The sequence below is a fragment of the Vulpes lagopus genome, chromosome 21 (assembly GCF_018345385.1).
Source record: "Vulpes lagopus strain Blue_001 chromosome 21, ASM1834538v1, whole genome shotgun sequence".
NCBI lineage: Eukaryota > Metazoa > Chordata > Mammalia > Carnivora > Canidae > Vulpes > Vulpes lagopus.
This window is the reverse complement of record NC_054844.1, coordinates 40,796,997-40,815,059: the sequence shown is the minus strand read 5'-3', so window position 1 is coordinate 40,815,059 and position 18,063 is coordinate 40,796,997. Positions and strand designations below refer to the sequence as shown.

The 18,063-nt window shown below is 53.8% G+C and overlaps 1 protein-coding gene across 8 annotated transcripts in view; it reads left to right on the top strand.

The window, feature by feature from the left end:
• NCKAP5L (NCK associated protein 5 like) overlaps positions 1-18,063 on the top strand; it is a 29,723-nt gene that overhangs the window by 4,895 nt on the left and 6,765 nt on the right. For 2 of the 8 annotated variants that reach the window (XM_041735966.1, XM_041735959.1), the window contains exons 2-7: positions 11,729-11,790; positions 12,756-12,914; positions 13,686-13,754; positions 13,879-13,917; positions 14,645-14,764; positions 17,783-17,896. In XM_041735966.1, the coding sequence (XP_041591900.1) occupies positions 12,792-12,914; positions 13,686-13,754; positions 13,879-13,917; positions 14,645-14,764; positions 17,783-17,896 (465 nt within the window). In that variant the 5' untranslated portion in view covers positions 11,729-11,790; positions 12,756-12,791. Of the gene's footprint in view, positions 1-8,732; positions 9,215-9,643; positions 10,757-11,728; positions 11,791-12,755; positions 12,915-13,685; positions 13,755-13,878; positions 13,918-14,101; positions 14,139-14,644; positions 14,765-17,782; positions 17,897-18,063 lie in introns of those variants that run through there. The other 6 variants (XM_041735961.1, XM_041735965.1, XM_041735962.1 and 3 more) reach the window with 6 other exon arrangements.

The window sequence follows — 18,063 nt, the reverse complement described above, 5'->3', positions numbered from 1 at the left end:
GAGATGACTCCATTCTGCTTCTCGTGCTGATGCCTGCAAGGCTTGAGGGGTGCTGCTTGGGGCAGCGGCTCCAGCTCTCACTCTCTCTCTCTCCAGGGCTTGAAATTGACCGTCCCCGTGACCCTCTGGGTAGAAGAATGATGAGGTTGTTCCTAGCTGGGACGCTGAGGGGCCCCAGAGCTCCTGGGGTGTGGCCCTGGGGTTCTCGGCAGGCACTGTTCTATGGGCTGATTCATTTCACCCCCGGCTGGCTTGATGTGGGGGCTGTAATTGGTCCGTCTGTGTGAGGATCTGTTGAGACACCCCCAGAACCTGCCTGCAGCAGCTGAAGGAACTTTCAGGTATCATTTACCCCAACTTACTCCCACTGTCCCAAACTCTCCCCTTGCCCACCTCTGCCCCTGCCCTTTGGGGTCTAGAATGAGCCCAGCTCTTACCCAAGAGGAAGTGGCCCTGACCAACTTCTGAACAGTTTGGTGTAACCATCCCATACCACAGCCTAGGGGTGGAAGGGCCTCTCTCCTAGGCCAAGGGGAGCTTTATGGGAAGGAAAGGACTGAAGACTGGCGTCCTTTGGACAGCGTCCCCACACTGATCTAGCCAGCCGTCCTCACCTCTCTCTCCCTTGTCCCGAGGGCCTAGTCCCTACTTCCTAATATGGGAAGAGACTAGATAGCCCCAGGTGGGAGTGGCTTTAGAAATCACTTGCGCAGGTAGTTGTTCCTTCTAACATTTTTTTTTAAGTTTTATATTTTAGTTTTGCACTAGACTTTTAAAAAATAGAGCCCCAAATCAAAATGGTACAAAAAGGTATATGTTGAGAAACTGTGCTCCCACCTCCACCCCTTTTTCCCTCCACGATACTCACTTATTAGTTTCCTACATATCCCTCAAGAATGTCCTTACACAAAACAATATAAATATAAATATATATTCTTATTTTTCCCCCTCATCCAAAAGATAGCAGATAGCACATATGGTCTTCCTCTGTTACCTGTTGGCCATATCTGGGTGTGCATGGCTTTCTCCTGCCACCTTCTGTTACATCTCTGGTTTCCGATTGTTACTGCCCACCCCAGGGTCACCAGTTGATCCCAGGCCGTGAGCAGGATTTGTTCACCATCATATACTAAACTTCATTCAGATGCCAAGGTTTAACCCAGCCTCTGAGGACTTCTCGAGCTACGGCCAACAGTTACTATGTTGCTGGGTGTCGTGCTAGACTCTGGGAGTGTGGTGATGATCCAAAAAGTCTACCTTAATCAAATAATTCAACAACTATAGAATTACAGCCATGACGAAGGCTACAAAGAAAGGGCGTAGACTGTAAGAGCAAGCAATCAGAAGGCCCGATCCGCCGTAGCATGGGTGAGCGTGCGCGTGTGTGGGGTGAGGGAGGCACGTGGCACGGCCCGGCGTGAAGCTGGGGGAGTCTGGGGCCAGGACTGTGAATATAGTACATGTGATCTGGAAAGCTGGGTTTTTAACTTGACTTCTGTGGCTTCTCTTCTCCGCTTTCTGCCTGTCTGTGGGATGTCCTGGGCCGCTTGAGGTTTATGGTGTCCAAAACAAGAAACCCCTTCTCTGCCAGATGGTGCTGATAGTGCCTCCTCCCCACCCCCACTGCCCGGCGTCTATCCCCAGCTCCGGGCCTGCAGGCTGCTGCAGCTAGAGCCTTCCTTCCCCTGTCCGCCAAAGGGAAGTTGGGGGGTGTTTGCTCCTCACTTCCTCTCTAGACGGCACCTCACTTCCTGTCCCTGGGGCTAGAAGAAGGCTAAAGCTCTTGGCTTGGCTGACCCTTCCTCTCCCTACTCCCCACCCCCCGCCTTCCTGGGAAGCCTTTGGGCCCTGTAGGAGGAAGGCAGAATGGAAATCAAGAGCTTCTCCCTAAAAGCCCTGCCCAGTGCCTTGCCTTCAACCCCCTACCCCACATGAGGGGACCTGTCTTCCTGGCTGCAATCCCTGTCCAGAAATGATCTCATCCTTCTATGCCCTGCAGAAGAGAGAAGTCAGAGAGCGCTCACCCCACTTTACGGGTAGGAAAACTGAGTCCCAGAAGGGATCTAGGCTTCACTCAGCGTCACTCAGTATGGCTAAGCCAGAACCGGAATCCAGGGAGCCTCCCTCCCATTTGTGGGCACAAGAGCAGAGTCCAGTGAGGGTTTGTGGGTGAGCCAGAGCTACTTTGCGTTCCCACAGAAGGCTACTTGCTTCCTGCTAGAGCTGGCAGCTTAGGAGGTCACCTCCACACTCTGGCCACATGGCACCCACTGAGTCAACACTGAAGCTGCCTGGACGTGGACGGCACTTGGCCGGCCAAAGCCTGTTCCCCTTTGAAGGAAGAGGCCAGGATGGGAACCTGGGGGCCCAGTGGTGTAGCCTACAGGTGCAGCCTGAGAGCCAACAGGCTGTGTGGCCTTCCAGGCCGTCTTCCTCTTGGGTCTGAGAGCAGAGAGCTGATGTTCCAGTAGTCAACTCAGCAGTCGCCTCCCCGACTGCCTCCAGAAGCCTCTGTGCCTCAGCTCTTCCTGTGGGACCCAGCACGTGTCTCTGGTTACACCCCGGGTGCTGCAAATATGCTGACTCTGCTATTGGGCCGGGAGATAGGAGAGGAGTTAGTAGCTGCCATGGGCCGGGGGCCCAGGAAACACTCACCTTCAAATGCCCTTCAGTCCAGCTGCACTGAGTCATGCATTTCCGTGCACACCCCCAGATTTCTGCCTCCTTCTGTTTATGCCAGCCTTTTGCCTAGAATGACCCCCTTGCCGTTCCTATGTACCTAAACCCCACTGCTCTCTAAAGCCTAAGTTCACCCGATGCCTTAAATTCTGAAAAACTGTTCCAGCTGCAGCTTAATATTTCTCCTCTGATTTTTAAAGTTCTCCAAAAGACTTCCCTCGTGGAACTTCCTTCACAATACAGCTGTTACCTGCATGTAATTATGTCCCCTGCTAGACTGAAAGCCCCAGGACGACAGAGGAGCTGATCCATCTCTGAATTGTCCTCCAGTACCCAGCATTGTGCCTCCTATTGAGTGATCGGTTTGGAAATACCTACAGAATGAACAGATTAGTCCCATTTGCCAGAGGGAGTCCCCAACGCCTGGGAGGGGATTGAGGGCTTGGATAAGGTCATATCAGCATTGGGTCCAAAGCTGAAAATGTCTCTTGCACACCTCTCAGCATGGTTTTCATATGGGCCCTCAGAGCCTTGTGGGTGGGGGCCTGTTGGGGTTCTTTAAGAGAACCTGATGAGGGGCAGCCCGGGTGGCTCAGTGGTTTAGCGCCGCCTTCAGCCCAGGGCCTGATCCTGAAGACCTGGGATGGAGTCCCACGTCCGGTTCCCTGCATGGAGCCTGCTTCTCCCTCTGCCTGTGTCTCTGCCTCTCTCTCTGTGTGTCTCTCATGAATAAATAAATAAAATCTTTAAAAAAAAAAAAAAAGAGAGAGAGAACCTGATGAGCCCACTGTCCCTTTTTTCTGGTCTTGGTTCTTTCTGGAATGAAAAGAGATCATCAGGTTCAGGGCTTCACTGGCAGAAGCAAAGTACTAGCAGAAAGTTTGGGGTGGGGGGAGTACAGAAGTGCAGGCAGGCTCCTCCGCAGGGAGCTCCCCTTCTAACAGCACAGGAAGTCCCCTCTTCCTCCAGGGGAGGACCAGACAACTGGACGCATTTCAGTTGGAAATACTGCAGGAAGCACTTCAAGAAGACAGATCAGTGTGGGCTGCATCAGTTCAGGACAGTTTTGCAGGAGAATTGCTCTGGGGCCGGGGCAGGGCTTCAGGGCTGTGCTGAGGGGCTTGGGTCTGTCCTCAGAGTAGTCAGAGGTCATGGGAAGATTTGAGGCAGTAGGGAGACAAATCAGATTTGCAGTTTTAGAAAGATGATTGCTCTTGTAGAGCTCCCTGGAAAAGTGATGGTGGCAGGGAAAATATGAGTCTGGAACATCTTATGGTGCCAGGAAGTAAGCAGATGTTAAAATGTAAATAAACTTTTAAATGGAGGAATGTTGAAAGAGGAAGAGCCAACCTGAAAGAGCTCTCAATGATCAAAGCTGGAATTTAAGCGATGAGACGAGTGATGATAATATTGGATTATAATCCAAAGAATAAAATATCTGTGAGTTCATGCTAATATAAATATGTAATTAAGTAAATCGGTGGCAGTGAAGGGACAGCTCTTCCTTACCGAAAACTTTAATTAATAAACGTAAAAGGAATGAGGGAAACAAAAAATTATCATTAGAACACTACAGTAATTGCTGTAAGCAAGATCCACCGATGAATCCTAAAATTAGTGGGTGAAAATTTAAGCAGAAACAGGATATTTGCATGGCCACAAAGTTTTGCCCCCCGACTGGTTACTAATTACAAAAGGAAAACTAGTAATTTTACAGTGGATAAACCCACTGGTAGAGACCACCTAACCAGGTGGTCAAGGTTAACCTCACCAGTCATAAGACATCTCAGCATTATACCTCCTGGTATAATGCGCTGAGAGGGGCACATCATCGCTGTGGTGTTCTTTCCAAAAATTCATAACCTCAGTCTAACTGGAAAAAACATCGAACAAACCCCAATAAGGGAACACTCTCCAAAATACTGACCCAGTCAGTTCCCTTCCAAAATGTCAAAGTCATGAAAGACAAAGACTGAGGAACTATCATGAATCATGGGAGAAGAAGGAGATTTGGTGATTAACTACAATGTGGGATCCTGGATTAGATATTGGAATAGAAGATCAGTAGAAAAACTGTAAGATCCAAATAAAGTCTGTGGTTTCATTTTTTTTTTAATTGTTCTTCTAAAGAAAGGTGGAGAACAGTGAGAACATGCTGTATCTGTTGGTTTTTTTTTAAAGTATGTGTGTGTATATACACAATCATACAAAACCACATAAAGTTTTAAAATACACACACACACCTAGAAGTAGAGGTGCAGGATGGCTGGGGAGAGAAGAGGAGCATCATAGACCAGGGGAGAGTCATCCAGGAGAAGGTGGTCATTAAGAAAGTGAAAAGACAACCTACAGAATAGGAGAAAATACTTGCAAGTAATACATCTTATAAGAGACTTGTATGCAAAATATATTTTAAAACCCTTACTGGGGTACCTGGGTGGCTCAGTCGGTTGAGTGTCTGCCTTTGGCTTGGGTCATGATCTTGGGGTCCTGGGATCGAGCCCCGCATCAGGCTCCCTGCTCAGTGGGGAGCCTGCTTCTCCCTCTGCTGTTCCCCCTGCTTGTGCTCTCTCTCTCTCTGTCAAATAAATAGATAAAATCTTTAAAAAATAAAATAAAACCCTTACAGCTCAATTTAAAAACCCCCACAGAATCTGATTAAAAAGAGCAAAAGATCCAAATAGACATTTCTCCAGGGAAGATATATAAATGGCCAATAAGCACATGAAAAGACGTTCAACATCCTTAATTAGGGAAATATAAATCAAAACCATAATGAGGGATCACTTCACACTTACTAGGGTGACTAGTTGGAAGACAGTTTGGCAGTTCATCCAAAATGTACACCTGAAGTCACCATGGGATCCAGCTAGACCACTTCTAGGTGTGCACCCGAGAGGAGTGAACACCTACATCCATACAAACACCTGCACACGGATGCTCACAGCAGTGTTATTCACGAGAGCCAAAAAGTGGAGACAGCCCAGATGTCCATCAACAGATGACTAGATAAAGAGCTGGTGGCGTCCATACAATGGCATATTATTTGGCCATAAAAAGGAAAGTAGTACTGACCCACGCTTGAGCATGGATGAACCTTGCAAACGTGGCGCAAGGGAAGGAAGCCAATCTTGGAGACCACCTAGTACATGAGTCCATGCACATGAAATGTTAAGAATAGGGAAATCTATAGGCAGAAAATAGGTCCCCTGGGGGTGGGGGTGGGGGTGGGGGGTGCTAATTAAAGGGTAATGAAAATGTTCTAAGATTGCCACAATGGCATAGATCTGTGCCTGCACTACGAACCACCGAATTGCATACTTTAAATGGGTGAGTCATGTGGGATGTGAACTATGTCTAGAAGCTTAAAAAAGTCCAGGAGGAAGTGGTCACCAGAGGCACTTGTGCCTGAGAAGGCAACGGGGATGGAAAAATCTTGTTTGTATTTAGCATGGTAGCCGTTACTGCTGATGTTGGATCAGGTTGAGGAAGGAGTGAGACGTGAGGATGGGTTTTGTAGTTGTTTGTAGGGTGTGTGTGTGTGTGTGTGTGTGTGTGTGTGTGTTTGAGAAGTTTGGCTGTGGGAGGGCAGGAGGGGGACTGTCTAGGGAAATGTCAGGGGAAAATTATTTTTTAGAAGAAAGACACCTGAGAAGTTTTAAAGGCAGATGGGAGGGGCACCCAGGTGGCTCAGCAGATGAGTGTCTGCCTTTGGCTCAGGTCCTGATCCCCGGGGTCCTGGGATCGAGTCCCACATCTGGCTCCCTGCATGGAGCCTGCTTCTCCCTCTGCCTGTGTCTCTGCCTCTCTGTGTGTCTCTCATGAATAAATAAATAAAATCTTTAAAAAAAAGAAAAAGGGCAGGTGGGAAATGTCCCTTCAGGAGGTAAATAGTGAAGGCCTGAGTGGGAGTGGGCTGGGGCAGGAAGGACTGGCCTTGCCTTGAGAAGATGGCAGCCCCTTTGCTGTGATGGGAGGAGGTGGGGAGGTACAAGTGTTCGATGGGGCTGGGAGGACTGACAGTAATAGGAGATTTGAAGGGTTTTCCTTTTGCTGGTTTTAATCCTCTGGGGAAATGAGGGCAGACAATTGAGGAGAGTGGAGTGGGTGTGAAGTAGCCTTAGAAGATAAGAGTGCAACTCTCACTAAACCTTGGTGGGAGTGCCAGGAGAACTGATGAGCTGGCTGGGATGGCTTCCCTTTGGTGAGGAGAGAATAAGCAACAGTGTGAGCAAAAGCCTGAGGACACAAGTCCTGCCCTATCCCCAACCTCTAGACTCTGGAAAAGAGCATTGATCTCGAAGGCCCAAGTCAAGGAATCCCAGGGATCGTCCAGTGCAGTAGGCCCTGGCTGCATGTGGTTACTTAAATTTAAAATTCATTTCCTCAGGTGAACTCACGGGCTCGAGAGCTACATGTAGCTGGTGGCTACCATGTTGGAGAGCACAGAATAAACATTTCATCATCACAGAAAGAACTTTCTGTCCCCCCAGGGGACAACGCTGGTCTAGAAAAGTGATTCTCAAACTATTTTGGCCTGAGGACCTCTCCTACCGCTTAAAAGTTGAGTACCCCAAAAGAGCTTTGGTTTCTATAGGTTCTACCTATTGACCACTTACTGTCCTATAAATTAGAACTGAGGGTTTTAAACATTTCATTGATTTAAAATAATAAACCCACATGTATGTTAGCATATGTTAACATATTTATGAAAAGTAACTATATATTTTCCAAAACAAAAAAAGCAGAGAAAAGAATGGCATATATGTTCTTGTATATGTCACGTCTGACTTAATAAAAGGCAGCTGGATTCTCATATCTGCTTCTATATTCAGTCTGTTGTGATATCACGTATCATGTAGTCTCTGGAAAATGCCACTATATGCTCCTAAGAGAGTGAAACTTAAAAAAGCAAATGATGTCTTAGTAGTAGTATGAAAATAGTTTCAACTCTGTGAATTCCTTAGAAGAACATTAGGTTCCCTGGACCATCTTTTGAGAACCACTGTTGTAGAACAGCCTCCTTTTGGCATAAAGCAACTTGTCCCTGAGATTGAGTGATTTCCCTAAAGCCTCACAGCACATAAATTGTAGTGTTGGGACTAGACTCTAAATCTGCCTTTTGGCGAGAATGGGCCCAGCTAGGCTTTGGGGAGTGGAACCCCTGGCCATGTGGCCCTATAAGTAAACCTATTGTGTCTGTGTCTGAGCCCCTTCAGCTCCCCACTTCCAGCAGCTGCTTTGTTGTTCTTGTTGTTGGGTTGCCTGGACAGGGGGCATGAAGGAGCCGGGAGAGGGGAGGTAAGGGGTGTCGAAGTCTGTAAGACTTTGGGGCTCAGCGTGACTGCCCTTCCTCCTGCCTGCCTCGGAAGGGCAGGGGGCAGGGGGCTGATGCTGCACCGAGGGCTGGAGGTTCTTGCAGTGTCTCGAAGAGGAAGTTGGAAGGGGATGCTGGGGGCCCCTTCCCCATGGACACATGCCTCTCTGTAGGCCTATTGTGTCTTGGGGCCAGTTGTCAGGAGGAGGGAAGGAAATTCTTGTCTGTCCTCTTTCCCCGCGGGGGGTGGGGGGGTGGGGGGGTTGTGGGGGGGCTGGTTGGAATTCTTAGGGCTAAAAGATGCTTTGGGCTGGGATTAAGGTGGCTACTTTGAGGCCAGGAATGCCCTGGGGCCTCAGTCCCTTTATCCCCTCACTCCCAACAGCCCGGGACTGATACTGTCTGGCAGGAGTGTTGGCTGTGGGGTGCAGAAGTTGCTGTTTACAAGTGGACTCTTGGGTGTGACGGGGATTCCAGAAAGCAGCTGGGGGATGGGGGGGGAGCAGGGGGGAACCGGTTGTTGTTACGGATGATTCTCTTATTAAAGTGAGCTTCCCCATCTCTGCCTTCCCACAGCTGCCCACCCCCTCCCCCTCCTGGTCCCTGGCCTCTTTCCCTAGAGGACTCTGGGGGGAACAGCTGGTGAGTGAGGGGCTCCTCAGGGCCGGATGGGGGCGCCTGGGAGCTGGGCTTGCTGCCACCCCTCGAGTCCTGACTCCCAGGCCGGGGCTTGGGGCGGGGGAGGCGTCTTGCCTGCGCCCCGGCTGGCCAGGCGCCAGGGCCTTGCTCCTTTGCTCCTTTGCTCCTTTGCTCCTTTGCTCCTTTGCTCCGGCCGACGGAAGGGCCTGGACGGGGCCCGTGCATGGTGTCCCCGGGTCCCCCGAGCCCCCCAGCAACTGCTCCCCCTCCCGGGTCAGGCCGAGGGAGGGCCCGGGAGGCCCGGGAGGCCCGGGTCCCCTCCGTCCCCTCCCCCGCCCGCCCCTCGGCACTGAGGTCACCTCCCTCTGAATCAGGCCTTTGTGGGGGGCGGGGCTGCCCGGCGGCACTTCTGGCGGGAGAAGCCTCGGTTGCAGGGGGCGGGGGTGCGCCCCGGCTGCGCCCCGACCCGCGTGGCGTCCCCCGCGTGGCATCGGCGCGGCGTGGGGGGAAGGCCGGGAGCCGGGGCCACCCCGAGGACCCGGGCCGGGGGTGGCCCGGGCGGGGCCGCGCTCGGAGGCTGTGAGTAGGGGCGGGGGCGGGGGGCGGCGGGGTGCAGCCCCGGCCAGAGGGGAGCCCCGCGACCCCCGAGGAGGCCCGGGCGCAGGCGGGCTGCTGGTCCCCGAGATCTAGGCGGAAAGCGCAGACCGCGGCGGGGGCGTAGGAGGTGTCCTGGCCCCGCGGAGCTCCTGCCCTGCCCCTGGCGGCCCTGGCCCTGCCGTCGGAGAGAAGGCCAGGCCGCCTCGACCCAGGGCAGAAACCCTGTCCCCAGAGTGAGGTTGAGTCGCAGTCTGCCTTCACTTCCGGGGCGCAGCCGGGGCGCAGACCCTGGCCCCCGCCCCAGAGCTGTTGCCTGGGGCGGCCTGTGGCTCCGAGGGTCCCCGCGGCCCGCCCGGGACCAGGAGCTCAGCTCAGCAGCTCAGCAGCTCAGCAGCGGGCTCTCAGGGCCCAGGGGGTCCCCACCCTCCTCCCCACACAGAAAACGCCTACATAACCCGCAGCCAGTCCCCACGACCTGGCCTCCTGGGTGCATTTTCATTTTTGTTTTTTGTTTTTTGTTTTTTTAGGAAAAGATAGCCTCCTAAACCATCTTCACGCTCAGTTTGCTTTTTGCTGTCGTGGTTGAGGACACAAAGACTTGGGCCTTCCCCAGCTTTATCTTTCTCCCTTTCTGGCCCCTGGACACTGCCCGTGCACCCCACTGCTCTCCTCACCCTCCCTACTGTGTGCCCCCCCACCCCACCCCCCCACCCCCGCTATTCCCTGGAGGTGTCCACGGGGGAGAGATGGCGAGGGGATTGAGGGGAGAGCCAGGGAACCGGGGGAGGGCGTGCATAATGGGGAGCCCCTGACTAGCAGGAGATGGCATGCTGGGGTGGGATGGAACCCGAGTGGTGGAGGTAACCCGAGGCCTTTTTTTGGTTTTAACCCCTATTTATGTATGTGGGAAGGAGGATATGTCCTGAATTTTTTTCATTTTTTTCCAAGCCTGTTCATTTCTAAAAATATCAAACACGATAATGTCATGAGCAAATGAAGCTATACCCAATACATGTTTTAATGTTGTTGAAATAACAAAGGACTTTAGATTGTTGTGGAGTGTTTAAAAATAAAGTATTACAAGTTTTTCCTTTTCCCGCACTTTTCAGAAGCCCCATCCCGCTGTCATACACACAAGGGCACGTACACTGGGAAAGAAGTTTCTCTGCCTTTGTAGTTGCCTCTTTCTCCCTCTGGAGTGAAGGCTGGGCTGGCAGCTGGTGGGGAGGGGTTGGGAGGAGGAGCTACCCCCGACCCCAGCACAAGGTGGGTAGAGCAGCCCTGTCAGGTCCGCGGGTGCCCCCACTGCCCAGACCCCACAGTGAGGAGCCCGGGATGCGAGGTCCCTTATAGGTGAGCAGACGACAGCAGCAGGGAACAGACGGGACTTCGCATTGTACCTCTTTGGGGTTGTAATCATGAAAACGTCCGTTTACTGAGTTCCTGCAAGACCCTCTACACGCATTATCTCATTTCATCCTCCAACAACCATTTGGGCCAAGTATTCTCATGCACGTTCTACAGGTGAGGAAACAGTTTGTAGAGTCGGGATTCCAACCCAGATCTGTCCCGTTTGCAGAGCTCCAGGGGCCCTGGGACTCTAAGGAGCTTACAGAGTATAAGGAGCTTACAGTTCTCTGTAAGGCCGTGTGTGTGCAGAGAGGCCGCGTAGGAAGGGGGAAATGGAGGCCTGTCCGCTGTTGTGAACCAGCCATATGCCTCCACTGCACCTCATCCTGGCTGGTGCCCCCCATAAGGTTGTTAGGAGGATCAGGTGCAGTGGTGCCTGAGAAAGTGCCGCCACACTGCTTGGCACACAGGATACACTCCGTGTTGGAAGCTTAATTTCCTGCCCTTCCGTTTCCTCGTCTCAAATATAGGTGTTGTTGATCATAGCGTTTAGTTCCCGTTGTGGTTATGAGGATTAAAGACAGCGGCTGCCTTCAGCTCAGGTCATGATCCTGGGGTCCTGGGATCGAGCCCCAAGTCGGACTCTGCTTGGCAGGGAGTCTACTTCTCCCTCTCCCTCTCCCTCTATGTGTGCACAGTTTTTTTTCTCTCTCTCTCAAATAAGTAAATATTAAAAAAAAAAAAAAGAAGAAGAGGAAGAAGACAGCATATGTTGTATAAGAGCCATAAAGCATCATGTGGTGCCACTCATTCCTCTTTGGTGTCTGGGTGATTTCTGGCTGAGAGCTAGGGACCTTTGCACTGGCTCCTTGCAACGCATGTAGTGCTCCTCCCTCATTCCAGAATTTCATCTGGACTTCCCTGAGATCTCTGCTTCCTTGTCACCTCTCGGTGCCTTCTGGGGACCTGATGCTTGTTCGTTGGTTCACCTGAGTGTTATCTGCCTCCCCCAGTGGAATGGAAGCTTCATAAAGGCAGGGCTCTCTCCGGCTTGTTCATCCCCAAGGCCCGGGGCCTGGCACATGGCAGGAGCCACATGAATGCTGTGGAAAGCACAGCTGCCATCATCTCCCTCTCTCTCCACAGGCGAGGTGACCTTTCCGGCTGCTAGAGTGAGTGCGCCAGCCTGGGTGAGGAGGCAGAGAGAGGTGAGGGGCTCTGAGCCTGTGCATGCTGGTGGGGGCCCCGGCGGGCAGGGGTAGGTGGGAGAGGGGTGGGTGGGTGAGCGGAGGGTGAGGGGGGTCTTTCAGAGGGCTCCTCTCTTCCTTGGCCTGAAAGCTCTAAGCTCCTTTTGTGGGAGCTGCAGCGGATCAGAGAGGCAAGTAGTCCGCAGTGAACTAGGGGCCTCCACCCTTTTATGTTAGGGTTTTCCATCTTCTGGAAATTTCTACAATATCTGTGTGAAAGAAGGAAATGAATGCTTTCCTCTAGCAGAGAAGTTGAACCTCAGATAGCTGCCGAAGCCTGGTCGGGTACAGCCAGTAGCTGTGACAGTGGTCCAGCAGAGGGGGACATCACAGCGCACAGTACAGGCCACAACCCTGGCTGTGTCGTTCTCGGGCAATGACACACTAGTCGGTTTTGTCATCAATCCGTCTCCTCCAGGCCGGGTTCCCCACCGAGGAGCGGGAGTCTGGGCAGGGACGTGAACGCAGAGTCCCTGCCTTCACGGGGTCAACCCTCCCCGACAGGCGGACACAGAGCCATGCCACCGGAACTGGGAACCCCAAAGAATGCGTAGGAAGGAGCGGCCAAGTGGCAGGCGGGGAGGTGTTAGGGGACCTCTGCAGAGGGAACGGGATGCACAAAGAGACCGGGCCCCCGGGTCTCAGGGGAGCAGGGAGCTGGGGGGCAGCCTACCCCCACACCTGGCCAGCATCTGTGTCACCTGCACTAGGGTGAGCGCGGTTGCTGAGATTTATGAAACAATAGCCTCCGTTCTTCAAATGGGAAGAGTGTGTCTGTGGGTCTGTCCTGTGACCAGAAGAGCCTGAGTCAGGCCCTAGATTGTTACAGTATCCGTGGCACGTTGGTCACACTGGACTTCAGGAACACTGACAAGTGTCCTGTCTGTCCTCCTCCTCTGCTCATCTCCCCCCCGGCCCTGGAGCAGCCTGCCAGGGCTTCTCTCGCTTGTTCCCAGGGCCTGATGTCAGAGGCCATGGACCAGCCCGCCGGGAGTCCCGCAAAGCCAAGGCCGGGAGAGGGTGGTGACGGCGCCACGGAGCCGGGCACCTGCCAGGAGCTCCTGCGCCGCCTCCGGGAGCTAGAGGTGGGACACCCCAGGGTGTGGGTGGCGGGGCCCGCCAGAGGCCCCAGGAGCTTGGATGGGCTCTTCTGACGTGGGGGGGCCTTCCTCTCAGCCCACCTCTGCTGGGCTGGAACAGAGCGGAACATTCTCTGACAGAGCACCTCTGAGAAGCCCTCTCTTTGCTCCGAGCTCTCTGATCCGGGTGGAGGGGTCGGGGGTGACTCGGGGCAAGAATCTTGCACAGGGGTCGGGCTGTCCTAATCCCCAAAGGTCTCCCTTCTTCCCCCCTTTTCTCCCCCACTTTCATGCCCTTGCTGGTCTAGGAAAGGCGTGGTCACAGAGGCCACAGGAAGAAGGGTTTAGATGACCCAGGGCTTAGGAGTCGGGGGACAAACATAGATCCCCAAACTAGGCTCTTCGCCATAGTCTTAAAACCCTTCCCTCCTCCCCCAGCCTCCTCTGCCCTCCCTGCGGGGAAATAAGGATTACTCCTGGCATCCTCCAGCGTATCCTGGCCACTGTGTCTCCCCAGGCCCTCCATCCTCCCTGACTGAGGTTGGGGTTTACAGAAAACCAGCCATCTCCGCTCTGCCTTTCTGATGCCTTCCATCTGTCTCTGTAGCTACCACCCACCCCACCCCACCCCACCCCCGTGGGGAATCCAGCCAGAGCCAAGAGCTGGGTTAGGGGTATAGCTAGGAGACTCCCTACCTCCCATTCCCCAAAAGGAATTGCCCTGGTGGAAGAATGATCCCACAGCCTCCTTTATCGCCCTCTTTCTCCCTCCTGCAGGCAGAGAACTCGGCACTTGCCCAGGCCAATGAAAACCAGCGGGAGACTTACGAGCGCTGTCTAGATGAGGTCTGTGGGGTCCCTGGGGGGACTGGTGTAGGGGTTACGAGGAAGTGGGGAGGAGCACGGGTGGTCAGTGCTCCAGGCAGGGGCTGATGGGCTGATAGCTCTGCCTCGGGCCCTCTGTCCCCAGGTTGCCAACCACGTGGTGCAGGCACTGCTAAACCAGAAGGTAAGCAACCACGGGGGACAGTCTCACCCCTGAACCCAGATGCCCTGGGGAGAGGCCCTGAATACAGCAGGGGATGTCCTTCCTGGGGACCCCTGAGCCTACTCACTTAGGGGCTAGAGGAGGGAGCTTGGTGGAAATGGCCTACGGACCCTCCAACAAGGCTCCTTCTCCCCACCTCGGACAGGTCCATACTGTTCTACCCGGAGGCAGAGGTGGGCTAGGTAAGGCCAGGTCTCTGAGCTGTGGTAACTTTGATTTGGGCTTGAATCCTTCCCTCATCCTGGCCCCAGCTGGTTTCTCCAGATTGTGATGGCCCTGGTAGCAATGTTAATGTTGTGAGCATAAGGTGGCATCTAAATATTTACTCAAGTGCTGTGGGAACTCCTTGACTTATGAGCCACTCTGACCCCCAGGTCTTCCTCTGCCTTATATGGGCCCTTCTTTGATATGTGGTTTCTAAGAGGCAGGGGGTTGGCTCCAGGGATGGGAAAGATGCCAAAGGGAATAGGATTTACCTCCCACCAGGGGTAAACTTTAGAGAACTTACCATCCCCAGAAAAATGTGACAGCTACAAACAGAGGCAGGCTCAGCTCCCCCTGGAAGGAGGCTACAGAAGGGCACACCCAGCACAAGTGCCCACTGCTCCGATGAAGGAGACTGTGCTCATACCGCTCGCCCCCTCCCCGCCATCCTCTCCTTGTCTCCCTCCGCCTCCCTGGGTGGCAGGACCTGCGGGAGGAGTGCATCAAGCTGAAGAAGAGGGTGTTTGACCTGGAGCGACAGAACCAGATGCTGAGCGCCCTGTTTCAGCAGAAACTCCAGCTGACGACAGGCTCCCTCCCTCAGGTAGGCACAGGCCATTGTCCCTCCCTCTTCATGCCCCATCAGCATCGTCACCTCCTTTTCTCCTGACACCTGAAGAAGCAGGCGGCAGCCGTCCCCCTCCATCCCCCCTCTGGGCGCTGTGGCCATCTGAGAAAGGCTCATCTCAACTGATAGATGTGAGCCTAGATGGGGTGGGGGGAGATTCCCGGAGTGCTCTCAAGCTCCGCTCTCCCCCTCCTCCCCCTTGCTCCTTGCCCCACTGGATGGCATCCCTTCTTGTTGACAGAGAAGGTTCTTGCTTGCTCCTGCCCTGTGTGGGGCGATGGGTGGAGGCTGAAAATGCAGTGATTTCAAGCTCCCAAGGGGCCCCTCTGGCCACTGCGCTGCAGCTTCTTGGCCAGGGGCGGGGCTGGGTGTAAGGCGCCCAGTGCTGGGTGTCACAGAGAGGTCAGGAAAGGCACGTCCCCCTGGGTCATTCTGTGTGTGTGTGCACACAGAGTTGCATTTGCCTGCCCGGTGACGCACAGGCCATGTCCTCAGGTGCTAGTCTTTGATTCTACCCCTGACACCTGCCTCACCCAGGAAAAGCAGAGCGCTACGAGGAGTGAATTCTGAACTCAGTTAAGATGTCACTTGGGCTGGGGTGGCGCCTGGGTGGCTCAGTCGGTTAAAGAGCCGGCTCTTGACCTCGGCCCAAGTCTTAATCTCAGGGTTGTGAATTCAAGCCCTGTGCTGGGCTCCACACTGGGCGTGGAGCCTACTTAAAACAACAATAACAAAAAAGACGTCGCATGTGGTCACTCTATCAGGAGCTCCCCGGCTGGGGTGAGATACGGGGGTGGGAGGACCAGGACCAGCTCCAGGCCCTGAGGTGAAGATTGGGTTGTGGGGTCAGCCAGCACATCCCTATCCTACCCCCAGCCTCGACAAGAAGAGAAGCACCTTCCGTGCCTGTCTGATGCCAACCAGGCAGCTCTTGGCCCCTAGACTGTAAGGAGGATGCCCCAGGGCTCACTGGGAAGCCTGGCCTCTGGCAGAGGCGTCTCACCACCATGATTTTTTTGGAGGCTCTGTCCCCAAGGCCAGTGCAGAACTGGGTCTGAATCAGTGGCAGTAACTTTATGGCTCTTCCCGCCCCAGGCCTGTCCCTGCCACAGAGGTCACCCTGGAACCCCCAGGGGCCTAACCGCACTAGCCAGGCTCACCCTGTCCATACCTTTCTTGGTGACCAGTGATAACAGAGATGTAGATCATCCTTAAATCACTGAAATGAAATCTGGGACATTTTGGGGTTTGGGGCAATAGATTATCTTCCCCAGAGGTAACACGACATGATGGAAAGAGCGTGAACCTTGGCCTCAGATGCACTTGGATTGGGTCCCTAACTTAGCTAATTCTTAGCTGTGTGACCTGGGGCAAATTATTTAACCTTATGAACCCCAGGGTTTTTCTCTTATAAGTGAGGATTAAGGTACCTACGTTGCAGGTTGTCGTGAGGATGAAATGAAACAATATATAGCGTTTGGCCCATGGTAGTAATCAATAATTAGCAGCTATTTATCATTATTAATGTTACATTCAAGTTGTGCTTTGCTAGGATGAAAGCTCCATTGAGCAAATGCTAATTAAGCTCTTACTGAGAGCGGCGCCTTTGCCAACATGTATATGGAATTGGACAGGGCTGTGGTCTGTGCAGAGCACATAAACCCTGAGGGCTGGACTGCTTGGGGCTTCAGGCAGGTCCCTAGACAGCCAGAGGTTGGGGCAGAGTGACAGCGCTGTCCAGGAGTGCAGAGAGGCCAGCGGAGTGGCCTTAAGGAGGTGACCTGGCCCTCGCTGGATGGGAGATTTAAAAAGGAGAGTTGAGGGGCACCTGGGTGGCTCAGTGGTTGAGCATCTGCCTTTGGCTCAGGTCATGATCCCAGGTCCTGGGATCCCACAGGGAGCCTGCTTCTCCCCCTGCCTATGTCTCTGCCTCTCTCTCTCTCTGTGTGTCTCTCATGAATAAATAAATAAAATCTTAAAAAAATAAATAAGAAGTAGAGTTGAGGGTGGGGAAAAGGGATGCCCTGCGGAAGGAACTACGGGGAAGCCTCTGCAGAAGCAAGCCACTCAGCTGGGCCGGCACAACGGCTGCGTGAAGGAGCAGTGAGTGAGGACCAGAGGTGGCGTCGGGGAAGGACCAGCAGGCCGGGCCCAGACTGCCAGCAGAGGAGTCCAGACTTGTCTCCTTAGGCAGTGGGCAGGGATAGGAGGCTTTGAGCACAAAGACGCTTTAGATGAAAAAGAAAAAAAGAATACTTTCAGCTGCTTTGTTAGATAAGACGTTTGTGAAGCCACCAAACGAGGTCAGGGAGACGAATGCTGAGCAGCATACAGGCCGGAGGAGGAGTGAGGATCTGGGCCGCCGCTGGCCAGCCAGAGAGGAATCCACAGAGGCAGGAGTGTAAAGCTGACTCATGGCTAGTCGAGATGCCTCGGAGATGGAAATGACATTCTCAGGGACTGAGAGCGAAGTTGACCTGTGGTTAAACAGCAGTACCTTTGTCATCCTCAGAGACCAGTTGGGGGGGACTGAGATGATAATTCCTGCCATCTCTTTTTTTGGACCCGGTAACAAATGCCTTTCCACTAGTCTCAGCCACCCCTGTGATGCTGGGGTCACAGGCAGTGAGAACAGGAAGGGGCCATTCAAGGCGGGGCCTCTCCGTAATCGGGAAGAAAAGTGGTCCTAGAGCTGCCAGGGGCACCCAAATTAGGCTTGCCGCTGCCCTCGGCCCCCCAGGTGCAGCCTTCTTTCTCTAAAGCCCCAGACTGGTCCTATCTCCCTGTCCCCAGGCTCACACTTCTTCATCCTTCCTATGCGCCCTCTCCCAAGGCTCCTCCTCTGACCGAGTCGGGGGACAGCGCGGTGAAGGCTGCACTGTAGGCCAAGACACGTCCCTGAAGGAGCAGACTTGGAAGACGGCCCTTCCCATCGGGAGGGGGTAAAGATCTGGGACAGACGGCCCCTATGCTAACTCTGCCTCTCGCCTGCAGATCCCACTTACGCCACTCCAGCCTCCGTCCGAGCCACCAGCTTCTCCGTCCCTGAGCTCTGCCGAGGGACCGACCACTTCGCTGCCTCTGGGGCACTGTGCTGGGCAGAGAGAGGTAGGAGGGCTGGGCACAGTGGCCCGTGGCTTCTCTGGCTACGGAGTCTCGAGTCCATACCCCGTTGCTGTATCCTAAGGACTCCCAGGGGAGGGGCAGATCCTTGTCCGGGCTGGGCGTGAGCCCTCAGCTGGCAGCCTCACACCCAGAGAAACAGAGTCCCCCTG